This window comes from Rhopalosiphum maidis, chromosome 3 (assembly GCF_003676215.2).
Source record: "Rhopalosiphum maidis isolate BTI-1 chromosome 3, ASM367621v3, whole genome shotgun sequence".
NCBI classification, from domain to species: domain Eukaryota; kingdom Metazoa; phylum Arthropoda; class Insecta; order Hemiptera; family Aphididae; genus Rhopalosiphum; species Rhopalosiphum maidis.
The window spans coordinates 66174510-66193511 of NC_040879.1; the positions used below are offsets into that span (position 1 = coordinate 66174510).

The 19002-nt window shown below is 32.0% G+C and overlaps 2 protein-coding genes across 2 annotated transcripts; one reads left to right on the forward strand and one right to left on the reverse strand.

The window, feature by feature from the left end:
* The first annotated feature begins 357 nt into the window (after positions 1-357).
* On the forward strand, positions 358-5758 carry LOC113558093 (glycine-rich cell wall structural protein-like). Its single transcript, XM_026963608.1, has 2 exons — positions 358-555; positions 4217-5758. The coding sequence occupies exons 1-2, from the start codon at positions 538-540 to the stop codon at positions 5756-5758; spliced, it is 1560 nt and encodes a 519-aa protein (XP_026819409.1). The 5' UTR covers positions 358-537.
* A 6316-nt stretch (positions 5759-12074) lies between these two features.
* LOC113556119 (glycine-rich cell wall structural protein 1.8-like) lies at positions 12075-18485 on the reverse strand. Its single transcript, XM_026960884.2, has 3 exons — positions 18295-18485; positions 14895-15818; positions 12075-13827 (listed from the first exon to the last, which is right to left on the reverse strand). The coding sequence occupies exons 1-3, from the start codon at positions 18298-18300 to the stop codon at positions 12337-12339; spliced, it is 2421 nt and encodes an 806-aa protein (XP_026816685.1). The 5' UTR covers positions 18301-18485; the 3' UTR covers positions 12075-12336.
* Positions 18486-19002: the final 517 nt, after the last annotated feature.

The following is a 19002-nucleotide window of genomic DNA, read 5'->3' on the forward strand; positions in this document are numbered from 1 at the left end:
GAGCGAACCGATTCCTCGCCGCCGCCCGACCCGATATAATATCTGGCGAACGACTGTGCGCGCGCGTCGCGTGCGACTACGTCACCGGCGTCTATTGTGCGTGCGCTTCGAGACGACCCTTCGTGACGGCGTCGTAAACGGCGCGAAAAGGTTGCGGCGCGTGACATCATCGCCGTTTATCATATTATATTAATGCGATTTGTCATTGTTCCCGGGCGGCTCGGAAGGCCGCACACTCGCACACTCGCGGCACACCACTCTTGTCCGGCGGCCCCGGCGCCAGTCGGCCGCGTATATATACCGCCGGACGGCACACGATCCGCAACACTCGTACGCTTCCGACCGTCTAAGTGACAACCGCCGCCGTCGCCGCCACCGTCGTCCGCTCAAAACCGTCTTCCGACGCACACACAAACGTCCACGCCCCGACGCCGGTTGTACGACGACGTCCCGCGACAGCCGTCCATCTGGTCCACGTGACGGCCGAACCGGCCGACCGCCGACAGCCGCACGCCGAGCCACCGCGCTCCCGCAACGATGACGACCGCTAACAAGGTAACCATAGCATTTTCTTCACTTACGCCTTGTCGCCCTCTGTGTCGTGTGTCTAAAAGTCGAGTTCGGTCTAACTGCTGTCTGCAGAGTGGTGGTCTGCAGTGGACCAGTTATCGATACCGCGATTACGACGGACTTTCGAAAAAGGGCGCACGAGAGTACACGACACGAGAGACGACGCTCCCATATGTATATACGACCCGGCCTTTTGCATTATACCTGATAGACATTACGTTACAGTGCTGTGTACTCTGATGGTAGGAAGTGGCAATTCGAGTGACTAACAATTTAAAGGCACTAAAATTCTAAAAAAAAAAAAAAAAATTATTTTTGAACAGATTACAAGACATTAGATACAAATTTACACTCATACACCTCTAGCTATACCTAAATGTTATTATTATTATTTTTAATAGGTGTATTAGGTTAACACATTTGTATCGGTTATATTCTCTATATGACTGAATGTTTTATACAAATCTTTCATAATATACAGCAGATATCATCACTACTTTTAATATATTTACATTATTTTTCTAAAAAAAGTTACGTTTCTTTGTGGGCAGGTATTCCATAACTTATTTAATCTTTTTCAATGATTAATATATATTCAATGCAAATATTATAATATATCAATCGTTAAACCCCCGCAGGAGGGTATATCATTATAATTTGTACACTTCTTATGTGATGTGACAGTTTCTTTTTGTTACCAAAATTTGGTTTTGAAAACCATTTTTTTTTCCGAATTTTATAATTTTCATTATTGCGGCTTATAATATTTCTTAATATACAATCATTAAAATAAAATGTTTAAAATAGTTCAAATGTATTTAATTTAACTGTTATTTACCAAGTATAAACTAGGTAATACATGTATATTACAGTTGCACATCTTTGTTTTGAATGATTACATAATATTATATAGGATATCTATGCTATAAATGTAACAGTCAACGAATGTTGGTTATTATTTTGGTTGTTGACACAAAATGTTCAAATGTAATGTATTTTACCAATTGCTTATTAATTAAATATTATAAACATTTATTTTCAATCAAAAATGTTTTTTTTTTTTAATTTAAACTATTCGTGTAATATATTTTAATAAAAAAGACATCACATCCCCGCTATTTAAAGGCTGTAACTAAGCCAAATTTTCTTTGAATAATAATAAAAAAATAATAACTATTTCTTCGATATATGTGCAGAAAATTAGCTGCAATGAATATTATCGCCGTGAGTTTGTCACACACAAAACTATTTACATAGATAAGTTATGGATTGTGCAGTGGCGTGTGGCATCCTTTTAAGCGTGTCAAACCCTGTTATTTATTAAATGATACAAATTAAGGAAATTTCTTATCTCGTGGTGCAGAGGGGGCCTTACTGTGTGAAAAAATAGAATCACATCACTTGAACGATCAAAAATGTATTTATAGGAAAATGATAGCTCTTCGTAGATAAGTAGTATAGATTTTATATTTTATTTTTTATTCTATATTTAAAACAGGAAAACTTTATTATTTAGTTCACATTTGAACTTTGGTTTTTGAATTAATTTAAAATAGTGACAAAACAATTTTATTTCGTGAAACTCAAAATTTTTTTAAATTTTAACTTTATTAGTACTTGTAAAGTATTTTTTTTTAATTTGAGTCTTATTTGATTTGTATAAAGTCTTCATCTATAAAATAAAAGAAATCCGACTATTTCAAGAATCATGAGTTTTTAAGATAGGTACGTTTTTATACTAAAATCGGGTAGACTCGAATATGTATGTACTAGATAAAGTTTAAACATTTTAAAATAAATCTCGTTGGTGGTATAGAATGAGTTATATTATTACTATTATTATTTAAAGAGTTTGACATGCTTTAATGATATAATTAAAAAAAAAACAGTTTTTAGAGTAATTTACTCTAAATCAGTTTTATGATCTGCAGTGGCTCATTTAAAGAAGATGGGTGGGTTAGTTGAATCTTCTCTAACCTAACCTTTTTTTTTTATGATTTCGCACACTTTTAATAAATTTCTTAATATAATGTCAACGCACTTTTTATTTTATTTCATTGACCCACACACAATATACACAAGTCACAAAGCGCGTACACAACAAATATTTTTTTATGTTTTTGATTAATTTTAATGTAAAATAACTTGTTAAAAAAAATGAGAATAATATTTTCAAGGGTATTATATCAATTTGCTTTAATATCCATTTAAATCTATAAACATTTATTTTTTTATTTTTAAAGTTGAATTTAAAGTCAAATAATAATAATAAAATATAAAAATTTCAAAAATATTATTCTCTGTAAATTTTATAACAGATATTTTTACTCTAAGATTACTCAAAAACTATGTAAATAGTATTATATGAATGAGATTTATATATTATGTTGCACGTAGGTCCAAGAGAAAAAAACAAAATATATCACGTTGAATTTTTAAATAATTTTAAATGAATGGCTGTATTTTTTAATTTTAAAAATACATGTCGTACTTATAGTTCTTCGTCTTAAAATGTCATTACGGCGAATAATAAATATTATACAAAATAACTAAAATAATTTAAAAGACGTAATACTTAGATAGAAAATTATTCTATTTAGTCTAATATTAAAAACAACAGTTAAATATTCGATTATCATAATATTTAAAGGTAATGTTAAGCGTTAGCAAGATGTAAACGTTATACATGGATACGATGTACTCAAAAAATTAATATTGGTTATGATTTATGAGACTTTATGAGTAAACAAACATGCAATATTTTAAATTTAAAAAATATTTAATGTGTCAATTTAAATATAAATATTTATTATTTTTAATTATTTTTATTCATATTTATTTTATTTAATTTTTATTTTTACTACGAGTAAAATATAAGAATAGTACATTCAGCCACATGAGTAAGAATATAGGTTAAATGGGTTGATATTATTGGTATGTTACTAGAATATCAAGATTTTGCCAGATTAACTTATTGATGAGTAAGACTATAAAATATAAATATTAATTTTGTGATATTGATGTTAATGAATAATGATTATGACGTAAAATATGTATAAATCATATGATAAAGCAATATAATTTAAATGCCACTTATATTTGCAATGCAATGTATACGTACTCAATAGTAATAATTAATAAGTATTTAATTTTGTTTTACAACATATTTAATCTTTCAGGTAACGAGTTAGATGTATATATAATTTAGCCAAAGTATTTTATTTTTATAAATTAAAACGTTAGGTATAAAGTCACAATTGTAAGGTATCTTAGGGTGAAATCTTCTAGAGTGTCTGAGTTCTGGGTAAATACATAATATTATCCCTAAGAAAAAAAATCCTAGTACGCCACTGGTTGTCCTTGTATAATATAGGATACTTGATAAAGTCACAAGCCGAAATGTACATTAATAAACTACGAGTTTTTGAATACAATATATTATTATTTATTACACTTAACTTTCTTATAAATCAGTAATTTATTGAGTAACTTTAGGTTATATTAAAGATATAATTATAGGTTATTGCTAACCATTATTTTTTATAATGTATTTTATCGGTCAATATAACATTTTGGTTCATTAATAATATTTTATAAATAAATTAGTACGGAAATAAATAAATAAGTAGAACTATTTTTGTTTCAGAAATTAATTATTGTGGTATGTCTATTGAGATTGTGTATTTGCCAGCAATATGAACAGTCAGGGGGACAAGGAGGTTATTCATCGTCAGGTGGAAAATATAACTCTCCTTCCTCTGCAGGAAGGTCTGCAGCATTCGGAGGACCAAATGGTGGTTCTGGTGCCAATGGTTATAATCCTACATCCGGTTTTCCTGGCCAAGGTCAAGGCGGAAAGGGTGGCTACGGAAACGGTTTAAATGGAAACACAAGATATTCAGGAAGTCAAAATGCAGGTGGCATAAATTGTGGCCCCAATGATAATAATGGTGGCTTTGGTGGATCCAATAACGGTTTTGGAGGATATGGAACCAATGGCTTAAATAGTGGTTCCAATGGCGGTGGAAATTATGGGGGTGGAAGTAATAGTTTTGGAAGCAGTGGTTTTCCAGGAGGAAATGGAGAATATGGAAGTGGAGGCTCAGGAGGTGGGGCAGGATATGGAAATGGAGGTTTTGGTAGTAGTGGTAGTGGTGGTGGTGGAGCATACGGAAGTGGAGGTGTTAATGGACGTGGAAATAATGGTTTAGGAGGTAGTAGTAGTTATGGAAATGGTGGTTTAGGTGGCAGCGGTGGATATGGGAACGGCGGTGCAGGAGGCAACGGGGGATATGGGAACGGTGGTATAGGAGGCAGTGGAGGGTATGGAAATGGAGGTTTAGGTGGTAATGGAGGCTTAGGAGGTAATGGAGGATATAGTAATGGAGGCTTAGGAGGTAATGGAGGATATGGTAATGGAGGCTTAGGAGGTAATGGTGGTTTAGGAGGTGGTAGAGGATATGGAAATGGAGGTTCAGGAGGTTCAGGAGGATATGGTAATGGAGGTTTAGGAGGTAATGGAGGATACGGTAATGGAGGCTTAGGAGGTAATGGTGGTTCAGGAGGTTCAGGAGGATATGGCAATGGAGGTTTAGGAGGTAATGGAGGATACGGTAATGGAGGCTTAGGAGGTAATGGTGGTTTAGGAGGTAGTGGAGGATATGGAAATGGGGGTAATGGAGGTAATGGTGGAAATTTTAATCCAAATCAAAATGCTCCTCCTGCTGCCAAAGTAAGTTTCAATAGCTATTTTGGAAAATCCGGACGAAATGGCCGAGGACAATTCGGTGGATCAAATAATGGAGGATTTGGCAGTCCCGGTGGTCAAAATGGTGGTGGTTCTGGATCCTATGGTGGCCAAAATAATGGAGGTTTTGGCAGTCTCGGTAGTCAAAATGGTGGTGGTTCTGGATCCTACGGTGGTCAAACCAATGGAGGTTCTGGCGCTTATGGTGGACTGAACGGAGGAGGTTCTGGTTCATACGGTGGCCAAAATAGTGGAGGCTTTGGTTCTCATGGAGGAGGTTCTTCTCCATATGGTGCACAAAATGGTATTGGTAACGGTTTGGGATCTGGGCAATACGGAGAATCAGATTTTGGCGGGTCCGGACAAAATAACGGATTCGGCAAAAATTCTCCAGGAGGATTTTCATCAGAATCTTCTGGTCAAGGATCTAATGGGTATTGATACTTAACATTGTAATTTTAAATTATAATTAATTTATTAAATTATTGTTTTATGAACTAATTTTATGTATTAAAATAAAATATGTGTATTATAAATATTGATTTCTAATTTGAGTTTTTCTTACTAAACACTTCCTTAAAAACAAAGTAATTATGCGCTAAGATTATTATTATCTGTAACAGATTAAAATCTGTAATTAATTTCATTATTTAATAATTTAACGTATTAAAGTATTGCTTAAATTGAAGTAATTACATTTAAGTTGCATTAATACTATAACTAGAAATTGTGTTGAATAACTATAATATATTCTATTCCATCACCGATTATGAATAGTTAAAGTATAGATATAAAATCAGTATTAAACTCTGGAAAAGTAAGTAACTGCTTTGCTGTTTATAGTTTTAGGTGTCTTCTGTGTCTAGTGTACGTATGTAATCATTGCCCATTGGGTAGGTCACTATAATGTCTGTATTAAATATCAATTTCAATGATGGATTATTGAATACGAAAATGACTGAGTAAAGAGCCTATAAACTATAGCTATATTTTATGATAAAATAGATCTACATATCTTGAAAATTTAATTACGTTTTTAAAATATAATAATGTACAAAGATAAAAAAAGAAATTTTTTATGAACCTATAACTACAAAATATTTAGCAAATTTTCATGAATTTTGTCATAATGTTAACTGCAAATGCTTATACATAAAAAAAAAATCATCTCTATTTAACTTAAATATTTTAAATGGCTATAAAAAAACTAATGAGGAACTTTGTACTAAACTTTTAATTTTTTTGACTTGACAAAAAATTGCTTATCGACGTTTATTAAAAAAAAAGATAAAATTAAAAAATAAAAAATATCTTTAAATAGCTCAAAAAAGTCAAAATATTCTAAACATTATGTTACGTTTAAAAAATGCTTACATAAAGAACCCTCTCTTCCTTATTAATAACAATTAAACACATCATTCATCAAGACATTTCAACAAACAACAATCAACATAAGAAGAAGCTTTCAATCAACGCAACACTGAGAATAATCCATTTTATTGAAGTCAGTACACCTTAATAAAAAAAATAATAATGATATTTAAATTTATTCATTGTAATCTAAAACAATAATGACTTCAAAAATTATAATTAAAATTGTGAAACATTTTTTTTTAAACAATTAGAATTATTAAAATTAATTACTCAATGGTTAATAAATCGGATTACAGATATTATAAATAGTGCTTTCTAAAAATTGTATCTACAAGTCTCATTAAACGTAATACCGCCACTATCTAATGTTAATCACAATACTAATGAATAATGATTATTATCATTAACTCGGGATAGTAAAACTAAACTAGCAATAATATTGGTGAATCGTTGAAGCAGTATTTGTGTTTTGTGCAGCATAAATCATCGTGATTGTCTTTTTGAACATGTTATACAATTATCAATACCGACAATACCCAATCGTCGGATATGATGTTTATGGATATCCCATTATACAAATCATGTATAATATTATTATTTGATTCGGAGCAAAAAACAGCAAACATAATTTCACTACGACCACTATGGGCTACGCGAACGTTATAGGCATTCCTGAATCTATATAGAGCTGTAGAGTAGGTGGTGCGTCACTGACCTTTTGGCAATAAACACGTGATCCACGAACACGAGCGTCACGTAATAGTTGCCGACTATCGATATCGTACTGAGCAACGCCACTACGGCGGACGCGGTCGCGTTCTTCCGGCCGTGCTCCATCAGCAGACCGTACTTGAGATAACCGAACACGACGACGGCCAGAGCCAGCCAAGCGCGGGTTCGGTATTCGATCGACCAACGTCCGGTTGCCACGACGCCCGCGCATTCGCCGTTCCGGTTGTCCGCTACTTGCAGTGACCGTTCCACGCGGCTCAGCGAGTGCTGGACGTGCCGCAGTCGGACGCCAAACGCGACCGTCAGCAACATGCTGATCGCACCGATCGCGTTCGTCGACACCGTGTGCAAACTGTTGCCGGTCTCGGCGTGGTCGTCGTTCGTCCACATCGACCGGACCTCGTCAGACGCCAAGTACAACTGTACGGCGATTACGGCGAACAGCAACACAGCGTGACCGTTCATGGCGATGCCGTCGAACGCCGAACGCGGAGAGACTCGTCAATGTTGTAATAAATTGCGATTGTGATTGTTTCGCGAATATTTTTTCGGACGAAAAAATCGACGGGCGAAACGTACACAACCAGTAGTAGGTAGTCGGCGACGACACCAAATCGGGGAGGTCGTTTTTCGTGGTACCTACCGCTATCAAAGACGTAGTATATACGTCTTAAAGGCACGGACACGGCAAACACTCGTCCGTATATTATATTATTATGTCCAAGACAACTTCTCAACGTCATTAATAAAATGGTCGGTTGCCACTAGACGCGTGTGTTATTGCCACGTTTATACGTTTCAAGTGTATTTGCTGTCATAATGTGTACAAACAATTACAATTAATGTGATAGAATATAACATTATAATAATATGAACCACTCGAACCCAATCGATTTCACACCTTTGGTGAATGGCATACGTATTTATGGGGGTAGTTGAGAGACCTATACAGCCCTTCGTCTCCTTCTTGCGAAATGTCTATGAAAAAAAGTAAGTGGTCATCGTTTTATTGTTATTTACGTACAAGAGCCTTTTCTCGAAAACTTTGACAATTTTAATAATGTAATTTTCGTAGAAATATTAGTTTATATTCACTGTATTCACTGTAATGCCTATGACTACCACTAATATGCAAAGTCATATTATATTATTCTCATAGCCAATTATGATTTCTAAAAAAGAAATATATTTAAAAAAATATATATATGCAGGGACTTACATCTGTAACGTACACTATATGCAATTACATTTTTTAAGTATGTAGATCAGTATTTCCCAACTTCTTTACCACCACGGACCACTTTTATAATTTTTAGTTGGTCACGGACCGCCTTGATTAAAAAATTACACAAACCCAATTTAAAAGAAAATGTGTATATTTATAATTGTACGACTTGACGTTACATTTTGTTATTTTATTATTATTATACTCAATAGTTAATGCTAAACTAAATTATTTACTTATCTTACACTAATAATGGTTTTAATATGATTTTTGTGACCAGTTTTCAATTCTCGGATGAATCGGCAGAATCGGGGACCACCTATGACAGATCCACGGACCACCGGTTGGAAAACACTGATGTAAATTAATTTTAATACATTCACTGTTTATAATACCATGAACCTATTCACATTTTTCTACAGTAAGTTGGACGTTGGTATTGACTTAAAGTGTTATTATTGACAACAATAATATAGTATGGTATAATATGCAGCATATAAATTTATATTATTATAATCAAAATAAATATTATTTATGATAAAATGATTGTAAATTTGCAATGTTTTAAGCAAAAATTAAATTAACCTACCATCATAGTAACAGTGAAATACATTACTTTAATAGCAATATAAAAACCCATGACATGCACTATACTTAGTAATATAGGCCGAAAGACCATCTTCTGATTAAATCTTTTAGATTTATTTTTGACAAACAATGATACAACGTTGAATTCAAATTTAACACATCCATCACATTCATAACAGTGCTCACTCGATTACAATACAGCAAAGCGGTACCTACTTGCCCATCATTTTTATTTATTTGTTATATTTTCATAGTTTTCTTATTTATAATCTAAGTTTCCGAGTAAACAACCTTGGACCATTTATTAAAGGTTCTACGATGGTTATTTTTTTTACTTCAATTTTTTTATTTTATCACCAAATTTGATACAAGATACGTACCAAGATAATTAACTGGAAATTAAAAAATAATATGTCCAGTGTTTGAGCCAAAAAGCAGTTTCTTCCATCAATAGACTGTCTATTGATCATTATTATAATATGCGATAATATGCTGATCAGAGCGACGCCGACCTTCCCTTTGTTATCTCCATTTCTCCTCGTAATCGTTCCTTACAATTATCAGTTAAGAATTTTTAATTAACAATTAATTTATTATGCATAATATTTAAAATTCATTGTCTTTGGATAATATGCATAAATATTACATCAGAGTTGCCATACTCCATTTTAATGTAAGTTAAATTGAGTATTAATAAAATTACAAGGCGTTTATAGTCTACACGACAAATCAATCTCGGACGTTGACTAAATAAATTATCTTTTCACGTCGTTCACATTTTTCAACGAAAAATTATAATCATTTTTCATGTATGATTTAGATTTAAGTGATATTGGATACTCAAACATATAATAAAGATAAATATCCATAGTTGATTTTTGTTATTTTGCTATATTATTCTAAAAATATTTATGGTAAAATTTGAAAATATCTGACTAACTGTAAGGTATTTATTGACAGGTAAGTTTTAGTTATTTTTTCCAAGTGTGGATAAAAATGTTTAGACTTAATCAAAGAGCTTGAAAATTTAATACGATTTCACGTAAGTTTTTTTATAGACATTTAATGATATTTTAAATAGATAGGTATATGATTTCTTTTTTAATAATTTGAAGTTAAATTTTAGTTGATTAAATATTCGTGTATGGAATCTTAAACGTATTCAGTTAAAGTTATATTATTATATTTTACGATTACTACACTAGTCAATATTTATATTTTTACATTTTATAGTCAAAATTTCTGCTTATTTTTACACATTTTGTTGTTTAATTTACTTTTTTCTAAAATCATCATATTGAAAATTATTTAAATTTTTGAAAATATATTTTTACATAACTTTGAGTCATGAAAAAACAAGATTTTCGAAAAAAATAATAGTACAAATAATATTATTTTCTGCTTATATCGTTAACGATTTTCATGATTTTGAATTGGTTCACAACATGCACTTGAAATACATAAATAATTATAATTACAAGATAATGAATATGTATAAGTACATAGAAAAATTAATTTTTCTCTTACATAAATATTTGTGATTACTTTACAAAGTGTATAATAATAATTCTTTGTCACATATACGTGTACTGAAAAAGTTTTTTATGACATATTCTGTGTATTGTAATACTTCATATTCACTGATTATATATTATTAATCAGAGAAGTAAAATAATATTAATTTATATTTTATCTTAATTATGTTAAATTTTACTCGGTATAAAATGTGTGTTTATTATTAAGAATTTCACATGCATAAATGCATAATACAGGAAAGAAATGTATATGAAATGACAATGAATATAAAATTTACTAGTTTATTAAATTTTTATGAATTTCCCACCCTTAAAGCCAGAAAAGAAAATTTTCAAAATTTAAAATTTTCAATAATAACTGATAGTTATATTATAATGTATAAATTGTATTCTTAAAAAATATATCTTGTCAGAGTAATAAGTAAGTTTGTTGGGGGTGCTAACGAGTCTTCTTATGTCACTATATACACAAGATGTTTATTGTGCCATACAATGTATTAGAACCAGAACAATGGGTAAATTAAAGAAAAGATGTTAGATAAAAAATTATGGGTCCTCATTGATAAACCTTTGCCTTTTAACATTAAAATCCTCGTTTCTGTTTGGCATTAATCTGTCATAGATACACCATATCAAATATAGCTAAGTATTTAACGTTTTATAGTTACTGCCACGTAACAATAGTTATTTATTTAGTAAATATGTAGTTTGGTATTTGTTGTTTACTTTTAATTTTAATTTTGGTTGTTAACGGATTTATTATACATATATGTTATTAATTTGTTTTATATCTAAAATACTGAATTATATCGTACCTAATACATATTATCCATTTGTTATTTTCAATAAATCATTTGTAGATAAACAATAAATATAATTATGAATATTGTTTATTGGAAGTAAACTAAAACTTATTAGATATTAATAGAATTTGGAATATAAAAGCAGCAATAATTATGCACTTATCTAAAAATTATGGTTTGCAATTATTTGTATGCTGTTTATGTCTTATAGATAATGACTCTTCTGTATTGATTACTGCAGTGATAATCAATTGAAAACATATTTATGACCTGTGTAATATTAATGCATATTAGGTATGCTGTTATGTAAAGAATAAATTTAAAAAATAATAATAATAATTTCAATAGAAAAATAAGATTTATTCAAATAAAACAATTATAAATCAAACAAGTATTAAAATGATTAAATTAATGTTAAATATATGATTATAAAATTAATAAACATCATAACCATAGTTCTAAAAATAATAGAAAATTGTACATTCACCGATAAAAAAAGAAATGTGATTTATACATACAAATATGTGTAACTCAATAGTATACAGAAATACGTGTAAAGCAAACAAAAAATAAACTGTGCAAAACACACAAATATAAAATCTGTGAATATAAAATCACTATTTATAATACTATCAATGGAATAGTAATATCGATACAACTAAAAAATGGTATCGTAATATTTATTCATTTCATGAGTAATAGTAAACGTTTAGTTTAGATTTTATAACGAGATGATTATAAATTTGAGCAATAAATATAGTATTAATAAGATGACCCACTTCCTAAACTATTACGGTTACTACCATAAGATCCACCTAGACCACTACTTGAACCACCAGATCCACCATATCCACCTCCCAAACCACTTCCACTAGCACCACCTGATCCACCATATCCTCCTCCAGTGCTGCCACTTGATCCACTGGCTCCACCATATCCACCTCCTAAGCCACCACTTGAACCACCGGCTCCACCATATCCACCTCCTAAGCCACCACTTGAACCACCGGATCCACCAGATCCACCATATCCACCTCCTAAGCCACCACTTGAACCACCGGCTCCACCATATCCACCTCCTAAGCCACCACTTGAACCACCGGATCCACCATATCCACCTCCTAAGCCACCACTTGAACCACCAGATCCACCATATCCACCTCCTAAACCACCGCTTGAACCACCGGATCCACCATATCCACCTCCTAAACCACCGCTTGAACTACCGGATCCACCATATAAACCTCCTAAGCCACCATTTGAACCACTAGATCCACCATATCCACCTCCTAAGCCACCGCTTGAACTACCGGATCCACCATATAAACCTCCTAGTCCACCGCTTGAGCTTCCTGATCCTCCGTAGCCACCTCCTAGTCCACCGCTTGAGCTTCCTGATCCTCCGTAGCCACCTCCTAAACCACCGCTCGAACCACCGGATCCACCATATCCACCTCCTAGACCACCGCTTGAACCACCGGATCCACCATATCCACCTCCTAGCCCACCGCTTGAACCACCGGATCCACCAGATCCTCCATAGCCACCTCCTAGACCACCAGATCCACCATATCCACCTCCTAGACCACCGCTCGAACCACCGGACCCACCGTATCCACCTCCTAGACCACCGCTTGAACCACCAGATCCACCGGATCCTCCATAGCCACCTCCTAGACCACCGCTTGAACCACCAGATCCACCGGATCCTCCATATCCGCCTCCTAGACCACCGCTTGAACCACCAGATCCACCGGATCCTCCATAACCACCTCCTAGACCACCGCTTGAACCACCGGATCCACCATATCCACCCCCTAGCCCACCACTTGAACTACCTGATCCACCATATCCTCCTCCCAAACCACTTCCTCCAGATCCCCCATATCTGCTTCCACTTGAACCACCATACGCTCCACCATTGTTGCTAGATCCACCGCCATTATTGTAAAGACCTCCCGAATTACCACCGCTTCCCCCAAAACTTCCTGAACCACCAATGCCTCCATTTCCACCATAATTATTTCCAGATTGGCGATCACCGGCATATCCTCCTACTGGGTCAGTGTATGTAATTTTAGGTTTGTATCCTTCTTCATCAGCTTCGTATTCAACAATTTGTGTTCGACCATCGGGTAATAATACATGATACACTCCAGTAGCTTCATCACCTTGACGACTTTCTTTATGACCGAAAATAGCACCAGATTCCGGCGCATTAACTTCGTAAGAAAATTCGTAGTTGGCTGGTTCCTATACAAAATATAAATTATTAATTAGATTTCATAAATATAATAAACAATACCCATTTATTACACTTTATAGATAATTATTAATAATAAATAATAAATACATATACTTATATATAAATATATATATATATATATATAAATGAAATCAAATATTAAGGTATTCTTTATAAGGAATTTTAATCATAGTACTTTAGTTGAAATGTAAATAAAACAATTTAATTATTCTTAAATATAATGAAAAATTAAGTTTTACTAAGAAAAGATTAATTTATTATTGCAAAGAAAATTTAAAACTTAATGTTTAACACATAAAGAAAAACACAAATACCTATATTTTAATTTAATGTTATGGTGAAAATGAAATACAATGTTATTATTTATTTAGATTTTGCTAAGTTTGATTGTTTTATTAATAAGTGCCGATTACAATTTCTATAAAAATAGAAAGTAGTAGTAGTTCAGATTTAGTATAGTATGGAACGAAATTAATAGTCAAGGTCTGAATATTATATAATATTGGCTGAAATTATCTTTAGATGGTTAAATTAACTTATTTTTCATAATTCACTTAAAAAAAAATGTTAAATTAATTTTTATGTTACATGATTTAAATAAAAATATTGAGTGATTTTAATAAATATGGTGTATAACTAGTAAAAATTAGTTTAATCTGATACTGCTAGTTTTAAAAAAAAAAACATGTGAAACAATTTTTTATAAAATTAGAAAATATTGATAAAGAAGTCAAATCTACAAATAAATAATTGATAAGCCCTTTTTAAAAAATCTGAATGCTTTTGTAGAAATCATGAATGAACATTAAAATATAAAATACTTAAAAATCATTTGATACATACTATTTCAAATAAACTACTTCAAGCATTACTTACTCATTTCACAAAATAACTATTTTAAAAGGTACTATTACACAAATATTTAGGTATTCATATTTATTTTATTTTATTTTTAGTTTATTATTGTAAGAAATAATTTATTAAAATAAAAAATATTTTTGTATTTTATACTTATATTTATTAAGTTAAAATTTTATTTATAATGTCAACTTACTGAGAGTGGATCGTTTCCTGATCCACCAAGTCCATTACCATTGGCTCCTCCAAGTGAGTCATACGATCCAGAACCTCCAGATCCATAACCATCGTTATTACCCGAAGAACCTCCACCAAGTCCTCCACTTCCATAGCTTCCTGATGATCCACTACCGAGACCTCCTGAAGATCCTCCTCCATAGTTTCCCGATGATCCACTGCCGAAGCCTCCTGAAGATCCTCCTCCGTAGCTTCCTGATAATCCACTGCTGAGACCTCCTGAAGATCCTCCTCCATAGTTTCCTGATGATCCACTGCCGAAGCCTCCTGAAGATCCTCCTCCGTAGCTTCCAGATGATCCACTGCCAAAGCCTCCTGAAGATCCTCCTCCGTAGCTTCCAGATGATCCACTGCCAAAGCCTCCTGAAGATCCTCCTCCGTAGCTTCCAGATGATCCACTACCGAAACCTCCAGAAGAGCCGGATCCATAAATTGATCCAGAAGGACTACCTAAACTACCTGAAGAACCACTTCCATAACTTCCTGAAGATCCACCTCCATAACCACCGGTTGATCTTCCAGTGCCACCTAGAACACCTGAAGAACCGCTTCCATAACCATTTGACGATCCACTACCATATCGGCCATTGTTCCGTGAACCAGATCCTCCATAGCTTCCTTTGTTACTTCCAAATTTAGATCCAAATGAAGAATACCGATTATTGGCTGCTCCCGATAAACCGGATTGAGATCCATATTGATTAGCACCACTGAAAAACGGACTGGCTGATGATGAACCTACTCCACCACTATTTCCTCCGCCGTATTGTCCTTTGCCTCCGTATCCTCCATTTCTACCATTTCCATTGCTATTGCCACTTCCACCACCATATGGTGATTCAGCAACAACAAAAACAATTGATAGAAGCAATATTAGTGCCCGCTAAAATAAAATAATGAGAAAAAATACTTTTAAATTTTTTATAAGTTTGCAAACATTTTATTAATAATAACTTTAAGTAACATATTTATTATTTAGTTAAAATTAAGTTGTAACCATTAAATGTAGTGAAGATTAATTTATTTTATAACAAATTATATTCTTTTTAAATTACAATCATTTAAACATTATTATTCTTGCTTTAAATTTAGGTTATAAAGTATTTTACTTTGTTCTATTCAGTTAACAACAAATTTAATTGTAAGTCGGTATACATTTAAAAAAAATATTTATTTTAATAAAAAATTCATAGTTTAGCTTTCGAGAATTGTATCATAAATTATTACTTAACATTTAAATATTAAATTAGTATATAATATAGTAAAATATGATTTATAATTTTAACTAGTTTGGACAGCATATTATTACCTATTAAATTAATTTGGTTATCTTGTATAGTTATATAAGTAAAAGACCTGCATATATTGTACTTTATTATTTATGCATAAATATAAATATTCACGAAGGAGCTTGTTACATTAAAATACTATATAATTAAACAGTTGAATTTTGATAGTTTGCATTGATTTATAGAATAATTTATTCTGAACACTCTAGGGTACTCTGAAGTTTCACCGTATAGTTGTTTATTTAGTCAATGGTCTAGGCAAATTTGTTTATTCCAAAGACTATTAGTTTAATTAATTATAAATAAATATAAACAAATATTAATAATAAATGTAAAATTTTAAATAATTTAATTTAGTATAAATCCTATAATTCTATGTACCAACTATTTATTACATTACACTATGATTAATCGTATTAAACGTTAAAACCAACGGAATTTGAAGCTATAAATTAAACTTATTATTTTTTTCGTGTATAACGAATATAGTCTTTGACTCTTTGAGATGAACACTACATGAATGCTCATGAATATAGTCGTGTATAGTGTATTCTATTTATAAAGACATAGGTACATAATGTTTTTTTAAATATGGCATAATAGTGTGCTATCCATATTATAATTGTAAATACATTCTTTTGTTTTAGCTGCAACGATTAGATAATCTACTATTTCGTATAAGTGACAAATTCAAAAAGACTCGCATACATTAAGAAATATCTTTGTTTAGGCTTTATGTTCTATTTTAAATTGCTTACAATGCCTTCTTTATTAATAGTTAAATTGATTATATCATATTATATATAATAAAATATTTATTATGAATATTGCACAATATGTAACTTAGTACGTAGCGTTATACATAGATTATTATTATAAAAATATATAAATATAAACTTAAAAAGATTAAATTCTGAAATTGATATAACTTTTTAAAATTGTGTTTGTTTTTTCATGACTTGTCATAAATAAAACCGATAATGAAAATACTTGTAATTACTCGTTTTAAAATATTTAATTTTCGAAAATAAAATAAATACAATTTCAATGGGCTTTTTTATTTTCATAATTGTTTCAGTTTAATTATTGATATCTATAATTTATAGTGACTTACAAGAATTTTTGATTTAGTCATAATGGTTTTGTAAAAATGAGTGCGTAGATATATTTTCTTAATGTTTAGGCAAATATTTAGTGATTTTTATTTCAAAAACAATATATTTAACGATGACACAAATAATAATATTAAAATAAAATACATTTTATTCAAATATACAAAAATTAAATTTTATTTTAAAACCAAAGCGGATTTTTTTTTTTAAATTATCTACTTTAATTTTATCTCTTAATTTCTATTCAACGGATTGTATATTATATCATTGCAAAATATATACTGATATATAACTATATACAACGCAGGAATTCTAACAATGTGTGGAATTTAAATAACGATATCATTTTTATAATATTACTATAAAGAACTGATGTAAAATATTCAAAATCCAAAAAATATCAACTATAAAATGTCTCGAAAATTTAAAATTAATACCTTTTATGTTTTAACATAAGTATTATTCACTTAAGTAATTACAAAGCAATTAACCACATGGTCTTTTAAAAAAATTATTTAAAATTACGAACATACTTTGGACGTTGCACAATGGTGGTTTTGTTTCATGTAAAATAGTGCATAAACAAAATACAACATTTACATTTTTAACTATTTTACGATTTATCAATTAATTAAAAATTAAGTAGATAGAGCAAATTGTTTTTTTCCTTGCAGATTATTATATCGTTTTATTTTTTTTTTTTATTATTGTATAATAACCTTCATCAAACGAATTATTATTACAGACCCGAGTTATCAAACTAGGCATATAAATTCATAATATACGTAATGCATTATATTACCTATTGATATACTATATAAATATAATATATACATAATAATAAATTTATATTTGAAAATTACGGTTGGAGAAAAAATATATGATAGATAAAACCGAAAAATGAATATAATATTATGACCACTGGTTGTACTGCCCGGGTAATAGATAAGTTACTCACGTTCATATTGCGGACGGACGAGTTTGTCGGAGTAAAAGACGGACGGCTTTTACTATAAAGTGACGATAAATGGATGACGACGAAAGTTTGAGCAGCAGCAGCCAAGTATCGACGACGGCAACAGAGCGACGACAACCACGATAGCGATTTGCTATTCCTGTGTACTCGTTGCAGTGTCGTGCGACTTGGAAGACGACGATGCGAATGATGCGGTTTCGGGGTATGGTCCGCGGGCTTATATACCCCGAAGAGACGGGTCTGGAGACTGCGGTTGAGCAACGTGTAGCCCCTCCACCAGCGGCTGTCCGAAAAGGTTTCGGTGTCGATCACCGATCGTCAGGACACGTGAATAATAACGACGAAGAAGATCTACGCGGGATTATGTGATGACACCACCCCCTCTCGCCACCGCCTACCGTTCATGCGTACACTTCGTGTGTATAATAATAATATGTGTGTGTCTGGTTATGATATCAAACGGTATTTATTGTTATTACAATACCAAAATTTATTATGCGTACATCGGTCGTGACGACGGGCGAGCGGGCGATATTGTGTGTGTGTGTGTGTGTGTGTGTGTGTGTGTGTGTGTGTGCAGAAGAGACGACCCACGACGGGTGTAAAGTCTCGGCGACGGGGGTGGGGGAGGAGCGGAGTCGATAGTCTGCAACGCCTCTGTCGTTCGACGGGTATAGGACACCGTGTAGG